The following is a 16,671-nucleotide window of genomic DNA, read 5'->3' as shown; positions in this document are numbered from 1 at the left end:
GACTACTTGTTACTACAGAGATTGAATGGGTAGATAAGCTCTTATCTGAGTAGCCAAATGTAAATTGGCAGGAAACCTACATATTCTGCTGTATGGCTTATTTAGACAAATACACCTTCGTGAAGAATTTCAAAACAGTGTTGGGAATTTAGATGCAAATTCCCCACCTTCCTTTTAAAATCTCCATGCTGAAAGGCAACAGCCCTGTGACCTGTTGGCCCAAGAAATGTCACCTAAATGCTGAAATGTCCATTTCTCCACCCCCACATCAGTATAGCAGTTCATTATGCTGCCAGTGGATCAGGTCAGACCTTGTGCTTGACAATTTTGAAATCTGTCAATGGCACAGAAAAGATTCACTTAATTATTCTGTTCTTTGTAAGGAATTTTGTATTCTGAGATTTGGAGAACCAACCGGGGATTTAACAACACAATTTCCACTAATTTTAGTTAGCTAATGTCTAAATCCTCTAGTTCTTGGTGGAGACTTTTGAAAACTAGCTATCATGAATGTGGTCTCTGGATTTTTCTCATGGAAGCAGTGGTTTTTTTTAAAGCCATCTGAGCAATTCTTTTGCAGGATTGTTCTGTATTTAAGAGCCAACATTTAAAACCACAGAATAGCTTTGTGACGCAGTAAGTCACAATGATCTCTCTGGGCAGTGATAGCTTGCCTCCAGTAGTAAAACTGTGTGTTTTTTTTTTTTAATCAGCTAAAAGTGCAATAATCCTGTTAAACAAGGGTGTGGAATGGCTGCTGTTGTAGTGTAGAATTCCCTAAACAAAAACTAAGTCTATATCTGTGTGCAATGGAACCTTGCTCAATCTTTACTTTAATAATCCACACCAAAAATTAGGTTTGTTTTGTGTTTTTGTTTTTTTTTTTTCCATTAAAAGGTAATTTTTAAGCATTTGAGCCATACAGTAAATGGTACTCATGTAGGATTGATTTTCATTTTGGCTGTCAGGGTCTCCTTCCAAAGTTTTATTGAGCGTTATAAAGTGCTGAGAAAATCACGTACATCGAATACAGTGCCAGATGAAAATGGTTTCTCTCCTGCTAAGAAGAAAAGAGGTAGGTTTTATTTGTTTCACTCAGCTCACTGCAGTGCACAGAATTTCTTGATATTGCATCAAACAAATACCACTACTGTATTATCACACATTCAGTTTTGGGGAAGTTCCCCGTTTTTGAGCTTTCATAGTATTTTTACATTATAGTCACTAATGTTAATTTCCATACAATCTGGCATTTAAGGCAGGCTTTTAAAACTGTTTAAATAAAATGACTTCCATGCCAAATCCTCTATCTTTGTGCAGATGGCTGTATTCTGTATTCTTATTGGGAGTAGAATATGGTTTTCAAATGATCCTGTTTTTTCTTTTGTGAATATTTTTTTTATATGCTGCATTAGATAAGTAAACTGGAAAATTTTCAGTTGATTTTTGTTTGCTTACGTTCCTTTCTCTTTCTTGTATCTGTTGCCAAATACACAGTTGGCCTCTAGCTTTACTGGATTCTGCTGCTGCTATTATACTCCTTCTTCTTTTGCAAACTTCTCTGTGCGCGTCTGTATTTCAAAGCAACAATTGAGGATGCATTGTAAAAAGTAATCCTGTTCACAAGGTAATGCACATTCTATGTATCCCTGAAAAAGGGGCTATTAGGAGAGGGTACCAGCTCATTCATTGTTAAATTTGGCATGGAAAGCAACTGCAACATGCACCATATTAATTCATTTTTTAACCTTAATCTAATAAGTTTGTTCGTACATCTAACTTTAACGTGGAAAAGGAGGCCCAGTAAGCTAGGAAACATAGAACCTCGTGCACCGATGACCAAACTGGCTCAGTCTATTTGTATCTGGGAAAATGCTGACTGCTTAGCTTTGGTTAGTTATATGCAGTACAGTACAGGCAGATAAATATTTTGACTATGGCTCTCAATTACAAATTTATTGGACACTGGCATGGGAAATGCCTTCTCCTGACTAGCTGCTATCCCTGCTTATTGTGGTAGGTAACAGAAGAAGAGGAAACTTTATTTCCTGTTGGTGGGAATAAGCAATACGGCTATTGGTTCCCAGTGATGGCCAATGGAAACACTGCTCATCCCCAGGTGTTCTCCTGTTGGCAAGAAAAGCAAAACTTCAATATTCAGCCTAAATGTATTGCTTTTTCCATCTCCTAAAGAGAAATAAGAATTACAATGAAAAAATAGAACCACGTGCATTGCTAGGGGTAGAAAGATCCAGGGATTTCCAGGTTCCTATATTTGACATTCGGAATTGCCATGCAGCACTATTTTATACTCTCTGAAAGAGAGATGTAGTCATTCTAGTCTGAATTGCCTAACCTCGTCTTACTTCTTCCAAAAGAGAAATTAACTTGTGAAACCTTTCGCAACCAATTTCCCTCATTCTCCCGCTCACTCTGCTCTCCTTTCTTTATTTTTTTTGTCTATTTCCTAATAATGTGACTAGAACTGTGTCCATTCTATCTCAAAAGTGGCCAGAATAATCCCTCATTCATGGATAGAATCATCTCCTATTTAGGCATCTCCAAAATATTTCCCTTTCAAAACTACAGTCTCAAGCACTGTGGTGAAGTCCTGCTCAGTGCTTTTGCTTTTTTGCAGAACATTGTCATTGAGGGTCTAAATCCCTTGCTCCTGTTCTCGGTTTTGTTTTCTAGATTGTATAGGATCTGTTGTCTGATTGTTTCTACATAGGTGGTTTTAACCATGGCAATAATTGTGCCCCCTTTACTTATAGTGAGACTATATTTTCCAGTCTTTAATTAGATGCTTGACTTTCCCTCCCTTCAATATCTTGTATTTTGCAGATTTGACTCAAACAGCAAATAATGATGAAGGGTTACACTTTGTCATCCATGATCTTCTTCAGAAAATGACAGTGGGACAAAGTGCTGTTTCCCTTAAGCAAACAGAGGCCAAATCAAACTCCTCTTCCATGTATTGCGGAAAAACCAAAATCTTTATGACTAATTCCATGGTAAGCATGTTACATCCATCTCCTGGAAGAACAAGAGTGTGCTTCTGCAATACAGGTCACAGCCCAGTTCCATTATAGACAACGACAAAACTGCTGACTTCAGTGGAAGCAGGATTTCGCACCCTGTTCACATTATTTCCAGAAAAACCCCAAAACCTTTTACACTTTAGTACGTGGTGAAAACAATCCAACGGGAGTAGGAATTTAGTCTTTTTAAAAACTCCTTTGGGTAAAGGACATGAGGCATTCACCCCCACTGTACCTGTTTCTATGCTCACTCATTTACTGTTGCTTGTCACAGGTGCACTAAAGATTATATTCAGTTTCAGGGTGACAAATTTAATTTCTTTCCTATGGGCTTGTCTACATTACCCACTGGATTGACAGGCAGCGATCAATCCAGCAGGGGTTGATTTATCACATCTAGTCTAGACGCACTAAATCGATCACCAAGCGCTCTCCTGTCGACTCCAGTACTCCACTGGAGCGAGAGGTGCAGGCGGAGTCGATGGGGGAGCGTCAGCCGTTGACTTACCGCAGTGAAGACCCCATGGTCAGTAGATCTAACTACATCAACTTCAGCGATGTTATTCATGTAGCTGAAGTTGTGTAACTTAGATTGATTCACCCCACCCCACCCCCTGTGTAGACCAGGCCTAAGTGTGAAATCACCTGTTCACAATGTGCTTAACATGCAGCTGGACTTAACTACATGCTTTGCTGAATTGGGCCTAAGCTAACGAAGCAGACCACTTTAAAACAGCTTCTTGTATTGGCCTTGATAGAAAGTATCTATCTTCTAGGCACTTTCCCACCCCTAGGTCTCTTCCCCCTCACTTTAGGAGTAGTGGGCTCTATCTAATAAGCCTGTCTTTTCTTAGGCTTTTAAAAATATGATCTACAGTTCTAGAAACTGAAGTATTTTCATGTCTCCATGGATACGTTAACCCACCACTGTTTAATAGTTTTTCTAAAACATGTTCATGCAAAATTCCAAAGGATCCATGTTCTAAATTAATGAAAAATGAGAGGCCAATCGCAGCTTTTTCCTAACTGAATATGCAGTCTACTAACGGCAAGATTTTTCCTTGACGCAGCTAGAACAACTTGAAGCTAGAAGAGCAGCAGTACTCTCTGAGAAAGCATTTTGCATTCAGTGTTGCTGGAGAAGATTTAAGCAGAGGAAGCTATCCAAGCAGAGATGGTCTGCTACCATCATCCAAGCTGGTAGGTGAAAGCTGATACTGGTGTGATTTTGATGTCAAAAGTAACTTTTCCAGATGGGTTAAATATTTAGTGGGTCTGGGTACTATAATTGAACATTGGCACAACATTTACAATTAGGAAATGTATACCACTGGATTTGTTATAGGTAAATGCTTTGAGATCCTCTATATGCCAGTTCCTTTATTGTTGACTCTTTTGGTTAAATCTTCAGCTGTTCGCTCCTGGTTAGCAAAGAAACATTTCCAAAGAATGCGCAGGGCTGCTACTGTTATAAAGCATGTTTGGAGGAAATGGAAAGTAAGTACCATACTAACTGCACTGAGTCCATGTCTGATTGCCCGCTTCTTTTTATGCGTTTAAAAATATTCTTCTCCTCCAAGTAGCCATAAAGAAAACTTTAAAATACAGTGCTGTGACTTGGTGTTTTATTCCTTCCCATTACTATAAATATGCCTCCTCTGTTTCTCTTAATGGGAAAGGAGAAAACCGCTCTCTGTAGTCTCCTCCTCTCCTGGGACCGGAGTTAGTTTCCTCAAGCTGAAGGATTGGGGAAAGGCAAGAATTCAGAGTTCAGTCCTGCAGTTAGTCCCATTTGAGGGCAGTGGGATCAACGCTTCAATTGCTCTTCAGCTTCACTTAATGGGGAGTTAGTGTTTTAACCAGCCACCTAGGCTTGTTGAATTCTGCAGAATGTTGTCCTGTTGGTTGAATTACCCATATTATTTTTGGAAGAGTCTAATAACTTAGGGGCATAGGAGGCTACTTCTGAACTAGCTACATCTGCACCTTTTCAGTCTCTCAGGAATGTTGTATTGTCTCCCTTCCCTAAGGCAAGGATGGATGCGCTAGCAGCAAAGGAGCTGGATTACACTGAAGAAAAACTCCATTCCTCTGTTCCTGGTGCTACCATTTTCTTAGACCAGTCACCTAGTCCACTGGAAAAGACTTGGCCTCTAAGTGCAATAATCCAGTTCTGGCCTCTTGGACTAGTTCTATCTACTGCACCTGTTACAGTGGTTGGATTTCGAAGAGACTCATCCCTTCTGGCCTGCTTGAAAATACTTCATCGGAACAATGGTTACAAAGTGGAGAGCGATCTGTTTGGTTGTGGTATCACCTCCATTAGAGCACTCCCACAGGTAATGTACCGAACACTTCAAACTCAGCAGTATGACCTGACATGTAGTGAGCTCTGGTTATTGCATAATAGCAGAGCTAGTGGGATTTACTGTCCAAACTTGGGCCTCTTGTGCTTGTGAGAGACAGCCTCACCCCACAGATGCCCAAGGCTCAGCCAGACTTCCTATGACCCTAGGCATGTCATTTAACTTATTATCTGTGCTGTTTACATAACTTGTTCACTCCACCAGGACACTGAAGGTTAATATAGTGTCAAAGGAATTTTGAGACTGAGATGAAAAATGCTCAGTATGTGCATATAGCAGATGCTAAAGAATCTGCGACACCAGGGCTTTTGAGAATTCAGAGGAGGGCAACACTGAACACTCTCCTCTCCCACTTCTTCGTTTCCAGAAGAGATCAAATTTTGGAAAGAGTCCATTAGGTAAAATTACCCCCAAATAGTCAACCCCACACTTGCTTCTCCAAAAACTGCTCTTTACTTAAAGGCTTTTTTTTTTTTTTTTTTTGGGTCGTGTTTCTCAGCATGAAATAAACTCAGACACCATCATAGGACACTAAGCATGAAGGAACTCTTGTGTAAGGTGATAAATGTGCTCAGCACACAGGGGCCCTAAATTCCAGCCACTGGTTCCACGTTGGTGTTCAAAACCAAAATCTCCTATTTAAAAATATAGTATTGTAACCCTTGCTGGTTTTAATGACTTATTGTACAAATTCTTCTCTGCTGTAATTTCCCTGAAGTCAGAGACAGATTTCACCACCCTCACTTACAGTGAGTTGTATTTACTCACTCCGCAGGTAGTCTGACTTCAGTGGGCTACTGACGGAACAAGGTGCTGTTTGGTGACTGTTGGTAGCAAATTGAGCTCAGTGGGTGGCTGATTTCTTCCTCCCCTCCTCCCCCCCAGCACAACTAAAAACTAATTAATTTTTCTTCCTAGGGCTCTGTCAAGTTTCACTGTAAGAAGTCTCCACTGCCTCATGCGAACATCAGTCCACATAACCAAGCCTGTACGATCACTGGATTCAACCAAATCTTACTAGATAGGAAAAAACTGCTCACTACATAATGTGGACTTTTGGCCATCTTTAAATATTTATTGCACTTTTTCCTTTAAGGAAGGACTTCTTTCAAGCTGCTGCTTCTAAATGTTTTAATCTATCTACACTATATTCCTGCATGAGACAGATCAATTTAAAAATATCTGCTGCTACCCTGGAGCCTTGACTTCCCTTCCCCCATAGTTGCATATGTAAGTATAAGGTTACAGGTATATTGGGCATTAGCACAGATTTCTTACTTTCGCCTGTAGGTGATGGAGGAAGTGTTAATACCAAGAAAACACTACAGTAGGACTACAAACAAAATCAAACAACCTTTAATAGAACTAAAATATTTGGGAAATAATTGAACAACTAGCTCTGCGATCTAATGTAAAATATCCTTTTAGCATTTCCCCCATACAGGGAAAAGTAAGAAGGCAGCAGTGAGGTTTTTCAAGAAATCTGAACACTACTCATTTTTTCCCCTCAGGTGGCAAGCATACAGTCATTTACCTCAGATAGCACTAAAATTCAGCAGGTTGCTAATGCTTATGAATAAAATGCAAGAATTGGTGGAGGGTAGTGCTGGACACACCTGTCTCAGGAAAAGTGGGAGTGTAAGACTGGGCTCAATGTTTCTGACCAGCTGAAGAAAGTTAAGATGCTGCTTTTAAATTGTATTGGTCCAAACTCAGCTGTAGCATATAACAAGTTCCACCCTCTTGGTGCTGCTAAGCTCCAGCGCCCCTCACTGTTACATCCATCTCCGGCATTAGGTTCACACATTGTGTAGGAGCAGAAGTGGTACTTAGCATGAGAACCATTAGAGTGATAGAGAAAAATGGTTCTCCTTTCCTCTTACTTGACCTGAGGCACGGAAATGTATGTTTGTTTTTCTTAATCTTATGTACATAACATTTTAATAAACTTAAATATCTTGTGCAGCTCTCTGGACTCAGCAAGATTTGTCAAATGCTCAAAGGATAAAGTTAAACACTAGTGGACTTAATCTAATCTTTTTCCTTCCTTACACACTTGACAGCAGCAATGCCTAGCACAGCCATAGTTGGCAATGGAACCTGTATTAAGAGAAAGTAAGTCACCGCACTAAAACACTAACCTTCAATTACACCTAGTACATGCATACATATTCCTCTTCAACCACCTGTGACAAAGCTTACCCTATGACAACACTGGAGGGGAGAATTAGAGTGCTGACATCCAGGAGTTAAATATGTTTTACTGAAGGAAAACACACCTGAGGCTGTTTCAGCAAAGCACATGGTAATAAAATGTTTGTTCCAGTTTTAGAAAAATTCATGATTAGTTCTGTTCCTAAAGCGTCTCTCAGTCCAGAAGACAATTCTCTTTCTCTGGAGGTTCAACAACTCTCAAGCAGCAGTCTGCAAACTCCACAAATAATGGCTCTTGCATATATGTTTTCATGAGGGAATCTTTTTCTTTGGCTTGATCTACAGTTAGCAGCAGTTGCTGCAGATGGGGGTTGAGTAGTAAGTTTCTCAGTTCTTTAGACTCCCCTATTAAAAATAAATAAATATTAAAGGAGGAAGAGAGACACATTTGAAATTAACAGGTGGGGATTAATCATGAGTTTGAAAGTGTGGTTTTGTTTTTTAAATCAACCCAATGCTGCATCTGCTTGAGGAAAGCAGAAAACCTTAATATGTAGGAGGGAAACTTACACATATTTAACCAAAAAAAAACCCAAGCCCAACCTTTCCCCTTATCTGTTGTCTAAGAGGACTTAAACATACATACATACACACACCCCAAGCCTCAGCAGACACTACTTTTGTAAATACCTGGTTTCCTGCAACTGGAGAATAAGGCCAGATCAAAGCTTGGCTCTCCCACTAAGTCTAGAGTCAAAGAATGTGTTGCTTATTTGTCTTTGTTCTTTTGTATGTGCTTGTGCTATGGTACTCCCCATTAGTTTATCTGGAAGTTACTCTTTGTACAAAGAGTAACAACTTCATATACACCTTACCAATCCTCCCAAAGGCATAATAAAGATGCCCCTGAAGAACTAAATACTGAGCACTGATCTTCGCTTTTAAGAGAATCCTTAGGTGTTGGGACTGAAGCAGAACTGCTGACAGCTCTGACAGCAGACATCACAGATTAATCTTAAAGGTTACCTAAGAGTTTGAGTTTCTGCAGCGGGACTCTGTCCACCTCATCATCTTCTGTCAGGATATCATCTACAGACCAATGGCTTCCTAAGGCAAACAGAAATGTGATTTAACTGATAAAATAGGTTAGGTCCAAAAAAGTCACAGCAACAAGACAACTGTTTCTATCTACTACCCCCCATTTAGAACTCAGATGCTTTGCATCACCCCCTGGCAATAGGGTAAAACCTCAGATGTGAAATACCTAGACTCCTTAGAACAATACCCCTTCATCCCACTTTCCTGTAACCTTCAGAGTACCATTCAATGTAGAGATCTTCTAGAAAAGACCTAACACAGTTGCAATACCTGAAACACTGAATAGGTATTCACTCACATGGCACTTTCCAAAGAGAAAGGACTTGGCCCTTCTGCCTTTGGCATAAATTTAGAGGACTTATTTGAAAATCTGGGCAACTACACATCCAAGTTTATTCTTACCTACATATTTAATTTTCAAAAAAAAAAGAAAGTGTTAAGATTAAACTCACATGCGTTAACTGTAGAGCACATTAGGTTGTCACAAGGTACTTTACAAATGATAGATATTTAGTATGAGGATTCTGGGTTTTAAGCATATTCTAACAATTATATTTTGAAGCAGTATTATTCCAACCAAACATGCTACATTTACAGTTACAGAAAAACTTTCCCTCCCTTACATAAACAATAGCAGGCATTTGGTAAAACAGGCAAAAAGTAGGAACCGTTAAAAGATTATTATAATTGCTGTAATTTGAAACAATGTGCTTTAAGTTTATGTATTAAAAAACCTGTCAATATTTATGGGATTTTTAAAATGTACTTAGGCAGTTTTAACAGGTTTACAAATCATTGCATTAAAACAGACAAAATTATAATATTACAACAATAAGCTTTTGTTTAGAAAAAACATTATACAGTAATTTAATCATTAGATATCTCTAACTATATTACAGAGGAAGCCTCTTTACCATACCCAGGATGTGGTGTTTCTGGCACTTTTATTGGACAGAGTGAAACTTTTGATTATATATTTATTAAATCAGGCATGTTTATCAACTTAATATAAAAAAAAGTTGTCAGGTGTACTTTTTTTTTTCCTTTAGCAGACAAATATTTTTTGCCTGAATACTGAATAAATGGTAACCCAATACCTATTTGTCCTCTATTTTTCTGGGTATGTAGCTGGTGTGTTAATTTTTCCTAGTCCCTAGGTTTTGGGCTACTTTTCTTTCTCCAATGAAATGCTAGCAGTACCTAGCAGATGAAAGATTAAATCTTTTGTTCTTTTTGTGTGACCATTTCTGCTAAGAAGCCCCCAAAAGCTCATTTGGTAATAGCTATACAGAATTTATGCTTTTCATATATTTATAAAGGAAGCAAACATACCTTCGCCTTGCCCTGGTTTAACTCTTCTGAAAAGTGAGGATGTGTCTGTAATCGGCGTCTTTACAACCTGATCCGGTTTTGCTATACACTGTTCTATGAAAAATTCAAAGTTACATTAATTCTCAACAGTAGGAAGGTCACAGCTACAAGTTAGCAGTATCTTAAAAATTGGTTTAGAATAATGTACAACTCTGAGACGAAGTCATAGTCTTACCTTTATGCTTCTTGTAGCAGGGGACAGAACAACTACAACAAAGAAAAGTGCCATTTTTTTAAAAAAACATCAGTTAAATGTTGCCGGTGCTCTACCAGAGACTAACCGCAGCGACTCTCCTTGAAAAGAAAGCAACTCGGGGATAAGCAGAGGGCTCTCCCGGGGGCAGCGAGAGAAGTTATTTCCGCTCCCATCAGTGGGTCTGGGCCCAGCAGCACGTGTGAATGCAGAAACAGAGTCTCAGTTACTTGTAGGACAAAGGGGGAGCCCCACCTCTGTTCCCTCCTTTGCCCCCCACCCCCGAGAGAGGACAAGAAGAACAGTCATTGGGCGGAGACACAGACAGAGCTGGGCTCCAGGGACTCCTGTTCCCAGCAATAACCCATGGGGGGGGAGGACGAGGACGATTATCCCCCCCCCCCCGTGTACGCCAGGCCAAGCGGCCATGCAGCCGGCACCGGGGGGGAGGGACCCTTCGCAGCTGAAGGGCCACGGGCCATAATTGTACGGGGGAAGGGGTGCCCCTGCCGGGAGGGGGGACCGGCCGTGCCCGGGGGGGGGTCCAGCGGGGGGAGAACCGGCGACCCCTCCCCCCCCCGGCAGCAGCCCGCCTGCCCCCCCGCACTCACTATCTGGCCCTGCAGCCCGGGCAGCGGTATCGGGGGGCGCCGCGCCCCGCGCACACGCAGCAGCCGCTCCCCTCCTCCATGCTCCGGCCGCCGCGGCCCACGTGTGCGCGCCCGGGGTCAGGCTCCGCCCCAAGCCCCGCCCAGCCGCGCGCCTATCGCCTCCACCCGGCTCTACTAATCCATCGCCGATGCGCGCCGCCCCCAGTGGGGGGGGTGTGTGTGTGTGTGATGGGGCTGGGCCCTCCGCGCTGGACTGGGGGCCTTGGCCAATGGGGAGACAGCCCAGCGCCCCAGGAACAGCAGGAGACAAGATTTGGGGGGGGGGGTAGTGAGGAGACTCCCAGTGCCAGGCGCTTAGGTTGCTGCCCCCCCACCCCATTAATAGTCACTCAGAGGTTTCTGAAGCTGCCCCTGGTGTGAGAGCTGGGTTATGTCTAAGTGCCCTAGGGACATGGAGGCTCCTGCCCTCCACGGAGGTTCTGTTCATTCCCTTAGGGGCTCCTGGCATTGGCCCCTGTCCTTTGGTCTGACCTCCGGTAGCCCCGCTTATGTTCCTGGTTCCTGCGCTCCAGGCCCTTAACTGAGATCAAACCCCCCCCCCGCCACCTTCCTTACTTAGTGCCTGAGTGGAGTGTTGCAGTGCTACAGATGTGGGGAGAACAGCATCTGGGTACTGAAGCATATCACCCCTGCACTCAACTTCCTTGACGGGCTCCCTCCTATATCCACCATCCCTTCAAATAGTTCTAGTGTCTTCAAGAGCCACGTGGCTGAGCACTGCCCAGGAATTAAAATACAAACTCTCCTTTATCACCCATAGTCATAAAACTATTTGGTGCCTGTTTTAAGACCGGCGTTTTAAAAATAACACTAGGGCATCTAGCTGCATCATTGGGTGCCTAAGTACCTTTAAAAACCTAGTTCTTGCTCTATTTTCAAAGCTCAGGATGGTCTGGTTCCAGAGTGTATTAAAAACCCTCCTGCACCTGCCAGATCCGTACCTCTGCCACTCCCCAGAACCATGACACCGTCTCGAGAGTCCAGGGTGACCCACATGCCTTGAGGAGACAGCACTATCACAGGGATGGGCCCATAACTTCACTCCCACAGGACCAAAGAATGACACCTCACCACTTTAGTTTTCAATCCTGCAATGAGTTCAGATACAGTGGTGATGGACATGGTGTAAGAATCCAAGAACCCGTTAACTCATTTTACTTTGCTTCTAAATATTGAGCTGCTTTCCAGTTAACAAAAGCGTTTTTTCTCTTCTCCTGGCTGGAGTGTCCATTATCATTAGCTACATTTATAACAACTCTACTTACATTTGAGACCTTTGTGTGGCTCCATTTGCACAGAAAGGGTGGGCTTTTAGCTGTAGCATTGTTGTCCCTTTTCAACCCAATTTCAGGACTCTGTGAATATTCCAGCTGGAAGGAGAAATTGATGGAATCTGGTATTTTCTTTGGTGCAATCTTGTTTATATACAAGGAATGTACAAAGTCCCACTCCTCCCAAACACACACAGGAGGAACCAAACACAACCGGAGCAGTTTCTTAGCTTACAGCTGCCAGCATCTTTACAGACTCAAAAGCACTCTCTCTAGTTTTTGCCAGGATCACACACCCCAGGCTTCAGAGCCCGAGATCTAGCCTGAGCTGCAATGTCTACACAGCTGTTTTTAGCACTGTAGGGGAAGCCTAAGTGTGTCAATCTGGGCTCTGAACCTCACTCTCACAGGCTGTGTAGACATACGCTTAGTTACACTATAGGCCCACCTAAGCAATGAAAGCTAAATTTTATGATAAAAGAGAAGGTCAGGTCTGCTACCCCAGAAGAATTTTTTTCTCCTCCTTTTTGAGTCAGTCTCTTCCTCTCCCCTCCTCATACCTTTTAGATGGTTGAATTTAGTTTGATGCATCCAGACTGGATATTTTAGTTGACTACAGTGTCACCTGCTGGAACAAACCTTTCAATGCTCTACAAAGTCAACTAAGGGGGAGATTTTCAAAGGCATGAACAGGAGTCAGGTGACCAGTTCTAATTGGCTTTTCATTGAGAGTTAGGCTCAAACTGCCTTTTGTGCCTTTGAAAATCTCCCTGTAAATTCAAGCAACTTCAACAGATATTTGGCACTTTTTCTATATCTGGGAGACTATGGGCTCATTCTATTGTATTCTTCCTAGAAACATCACCTACAAGCAGCGAAAATCCTCCAGTCTAAATCAGCATGATCTGCTTTGTTCACTAGGAGCCTGAAGATCAGACAGACAAACAAATCAATGTGAATTTGATGAACCTCAGATTATGGAACATTAAATATCTATTGTATTCACACAGAGAAAACATTAGTTTGTTTAATGTTAGTTAAGGTTACACTGTTACTTCAATAACATCTTCCTCAAGTGCTGAAAAACTAGCAGACATAGTTAAGAATGACACTTCTATTTATATAGGGAGATATACCTATCTCATAGAACTGGAAGGGACTCTGGGTCACTTCACTAGCAGGACCAAATACTGATTTTGCCCCAGATCCCTAAGTGGCCCCCTCAAGGACTGAACTCACAACCTTGGCTTTAGTAGGCCAATGCTCAAACCACTGAGCTATCCCTCCCCCCAATATAGACCTATTTCTCTGTCTATACTCATATAAAAATGTGTTAACTCTCACGCATTACTATCCTCCTTCTACAACGTATTGTTAACGCCCCTGGCTCTGTAAAGTCCAGTGCAGCCTTAACTCCAACATACATACAAGGATGGCACATATGTTCAAAGAAATTTTAAAACGGTCACATCTCTTAAAAGAAGAAGTTATAGTTTTAACATATGTCTCCTTCTCATATGTATATTGGATTTAAGGCTGTATGGTGGTTTATAACAAGGAGACAGGTTAAAAGTTGTTCTCTTTTTCAAAGCAATCCACAAACAAAAGCATTTGTCTCCTTCTTGGATAAACTACTATACATGTTGCTTTGATTTCACTGTTAAAGAGGGAGTGCTCACAGTGCTGTTTTCCACACAGTCCTGCTCCGGAGAGGCTTGTAGTGAGAAATAGAGGGACCCTCTTACAAAATACTCATAATTTCTCCCTCTCCCCCATTCTCTCTTTTTGTTGGTCTAGGGATGGGCCTGGAAGAGGGGTTAGAAGCGTCATTAGCCAAGAAGAGATGGATCTTGAGATGAGATTCTGAAATAGTCTGGTATTTAGATGGATAAAGGGAGAGGCACTCTTCCAGACGAGAGGGACAGAGTAGGAAAAAATATGAATTCTCTATCAAAAAATAGGGATTCTGAAAAGAAAAAAGTCTAGTAATGGAGAGGCCACAAGAGAGAACCGCTGGCTCTGTACTGTAACTATGGTAATAATCTGCTACATGGAGTGACATATTTCTGGAAGGAATCCCCTTATAAGCCAAGTCAAAGGGGTGGAAGCTGTAGAGCACATTATACATTCTCCAAGTCATAATAGCATCATGCAGGTTCCTGCTGGTTGATCAACAAGTCTCAGTTCCATGCAAGGTGATCAGAAGTGCTGGACTTGAAAGCTAGTGTCCATGGGTTTTGACCGGAAAACAAGTAGAGGGAGAAGGGACCCCCTAAATGGCCACACGATAATCTAAAGCAAACATTTACTGCTTTGCAGAGTTAATGGTGAAACTGAATGAATGTTAGTTACCAGAATTCATCTTACAGTCTGGGTGGTACAAAGCACAAGCACAATACTCACGTGATCACTCACGAACAGCAGCCTGGTAAAGGGCAGTTTGAGCTTCGGTGCCCTTGGATTTATGATTTGCATTTGTTTTGCAGCATAAATAATCAACAGAAGTGACAGGCAGCATTGTAGGCTTATCAATGATGAGCCTGATGAGGAAAATGCAATACACACTCAGGTACCACAGTGATGAGCACATTATAAATACACAGAGTATTTTACTTCATATTTTCAGCACTGGATCTACAGTTCCTGTGAAGCTAGAGGACCATTTGCAAATCCTGCTTCCATTACTCGTAAGTTTACAGTGCAGTGCGGAATGCAGCTGCCCTCTTGTGGTGTTCCATGCAGAACACACATTTCACACCTGTGCTCTCCCTAGCTTTCTGGATGGATCATAAGATATTAACTCTGCCCTATAAAAGCCAACGAAGTCTGGATACACTGAACCTGGGCTATGCCGTAAGGTTCTTCTGTTTTACCAGGCTTTTACAGGGGCAGCAATGAGGAGGGCTAGGGAGGAGGAGGAGTTTATATGGATGAGTTGGAAGATCTTATTTAAGGTCAATGATCTAATATATTTCTGGGTGTATATTTTATCGACTATATCTCAGAAGGCTTTTTAAATTTGAAAAAATAAACAAATCTGGATTCCTAATTACAGTACCTTCTCCTGCTTCCTACTGTTATTACTGATGTAATATTTACACACCCGAAACCAAATCAATGCCCCACTGTGGGAGGCACTGAACACACACAGAGCAGGAGACAGTTCCTGACTTGAAGTGTTTACAGTCTAAATCAACAAAGCATGAGAGGGGAAGTAGAGGCACTGATAAGAAGTGACTTGTTCAAAGTCACATATCAGTGGCAATGCCGGAAAGAGAACCCCAGTCTTCTAGATCCCAGCCCAATGCTCCAGCCGTTGGACCACATTTCCTTCAAGTTAAATCAATGTGAGTTTTGCTATTGACTTTAGTAGGAACTGCACTGTGCTTGAACAAAAGGGTCTGTAGCAGTACAAAGTTTTATTTGTGAATTGATAGGTTTGAGATTAACTTTTCTTTCTCTGGCTAGGGTCCAACTGTTTGTTATATTGCTTTTAAAAGAACTTCAACATCTTTTACAATCACCAGCATAGATAAATGGTAAATGAAATATTCTGGTTGCTACATGTCAGCTTGCCAAGGTCAACATGGCTGTTAATGCAGCTAAGCAAAATAAATATCACCCCCCAGTTTTATCTTTATAATCTGCCCTTTAGTAGGTTTTGTTTTTAATCTCCTGATTTACAACTCAGGTTGAAATATAATTAGTGAGAAACAGATGTTTAGATGTTTGCAGATAATTTCTGAAATACAATTAAGAATACAGTAATATTTAAAAGAAGAAGAAGAAAATTTGTCCTACTTGACCTATAGGACATCATTTATTTTAATGCATTATTCATTATTGTTTACCTGGTACTGTCATTTCCTTAAAAATAATGGATGGCTTTTAAATGCTTGCTTAAAAAATATAAAAACACCTCCCAGATTTTCCATATTTAGCATCACAGTCAAGACGGCTTTTGTTACCAATATCCATAAAACACTAAATTGCCAGTATGTAAATATTGAATTTACCTATGTGTTAATTTAACTGATGCATGTTACCATCAAATTAAACTAAACATGCTGTTTCAGACCCTCTGAATAAAAGGCTGATGATGTTTAAGGAAAATTTCACCTAAGTCTTTAGAGGTTTCAGAGTAATAATTAAAAGCAAACAAACAAACCACAAACAAAAACCACCTTGAAATGCATAAAAACAAATAGCTTTGTTTTCAAAACTCCAAATCAGCAATTCAAGGGCTGATTTTCAAATGATGATTTTGTTTGGCTTATGTGATGTGTGTGTGTTTGTTCTGTGACTATGAATCCATTTTACTGTATTTTCACACACCAGACAATCTCCATTTAAGTAGTCTTTTCAATCAAAAAGGTGAGCTTATGTAATAAGGATTTCTAAGTGCAGATTTCTGTATATACAACCATTCATGTAGTGCTTTAGGACTACCTCAGATCACTCAAAAGTTCTATCCCAAAATTCCCCCCCCAAAAATGTATCCCAAAA

At 41.2% G+C, this 16,671-nt stretch overlaps 2 protein-coding genes across 7 annotated transcripts in view; one reads left to right on the top strand and one right to left on the bottom strand.

Annotated features, from left to right (window-relative positions):
• MYO19 (myosin XIX) overlaps nt 1-7,372 on the top strand; it is a 40,061-nt gene extending 32,689 nt beyond the window's left edge. Inside the window, exons 21-26 of the mRNA XM_054008290.1 lie at nt 969-1,075; nt 2,845-3,014; nt 4,112-4,241; nt 4,453-4,538; nt 5,072-5,380; nt 6,326-7,372. Coding sequence (XP_053864265.1) covers nt 969-1,075; nt 2,845-3,014; nt 4,112-4,241; nt 4,453-4,538; nt 5,072-5,380; nt 6,326-6,454 — 931 coding nt within the window. The 3' untranslated portion in view covers nt 6,455-7,372. The remainder of the gene's footprint in view (nt 1-968; nt 1,076-2,844; nt 3,015-4,111; nt 4,242-4,452; nt 4,539-5,071; nt 5,381-6,325) is intronic.
• ZNHIT3 (zinc finger HIT-type containing 3) overlaps nt 6,748-16,671 on the bottom strand; it is a 29,825-nt gene continuing 19,901 nt past the window's right edge. For 3 of the 6 annotated variants that reach the window (XM_054008303.1, XM_054008300.1, XM_054008302.1), the window contains exons 2-6: nt 12,160-12,264; nt 10,206-10,237; nt 9,992-10,084; nt 8,588-8,668; nt 6,748-7,966 (exon numbers count right to left, since the gene is read on the bottom strand). In XM_054008303.1, the coding sequence (XP_053864278.1) occupies nt 7,776-7,966; nt 8,588-8,668; nt 9,992-10,084; nt 10,206-10,237; nt 12,160-12,218 (456 nt within the window). In that variant the 5' untranslated portion in view covers nt 12,219-12,264 and the 3' untranslated portion in view covers nt 6,748-7,775. Of the gene's footprint in view, nt 7,967-8,587; nt 8,669-9,991; nt 10,085-10,205; nt 10,238-10,834; nt 10,952-12,159; nt 12,265-14,568; nt 14,693-16,671 lie in introns of those variants that run through there. The other 3 variants (XM_054008301.1, XM_054008304.1, XM_054008299.1) reach the window with 3 other exon arrangements.

This window comes from Malaclemys terrapin, chromosome 18 (genome assembly GCF_027887155.1).
Source record: "Malaclemys terrapin pileata isolate rMalTer1 chromosome 18, rMalTer1.hap1, whole genome shotgun sequence".
Classification (NCBI taxonomy): domain Eukaryota; kingdom Metazoa; phylum Chordata; order Testudines; family Emydidae; genus Malaclemys; species Malaclemys terrapin.
Note: the sequence above shows the minus strand (reverse complement) of the source record. Positions and strands in the feature narration are given on the sequence as shown.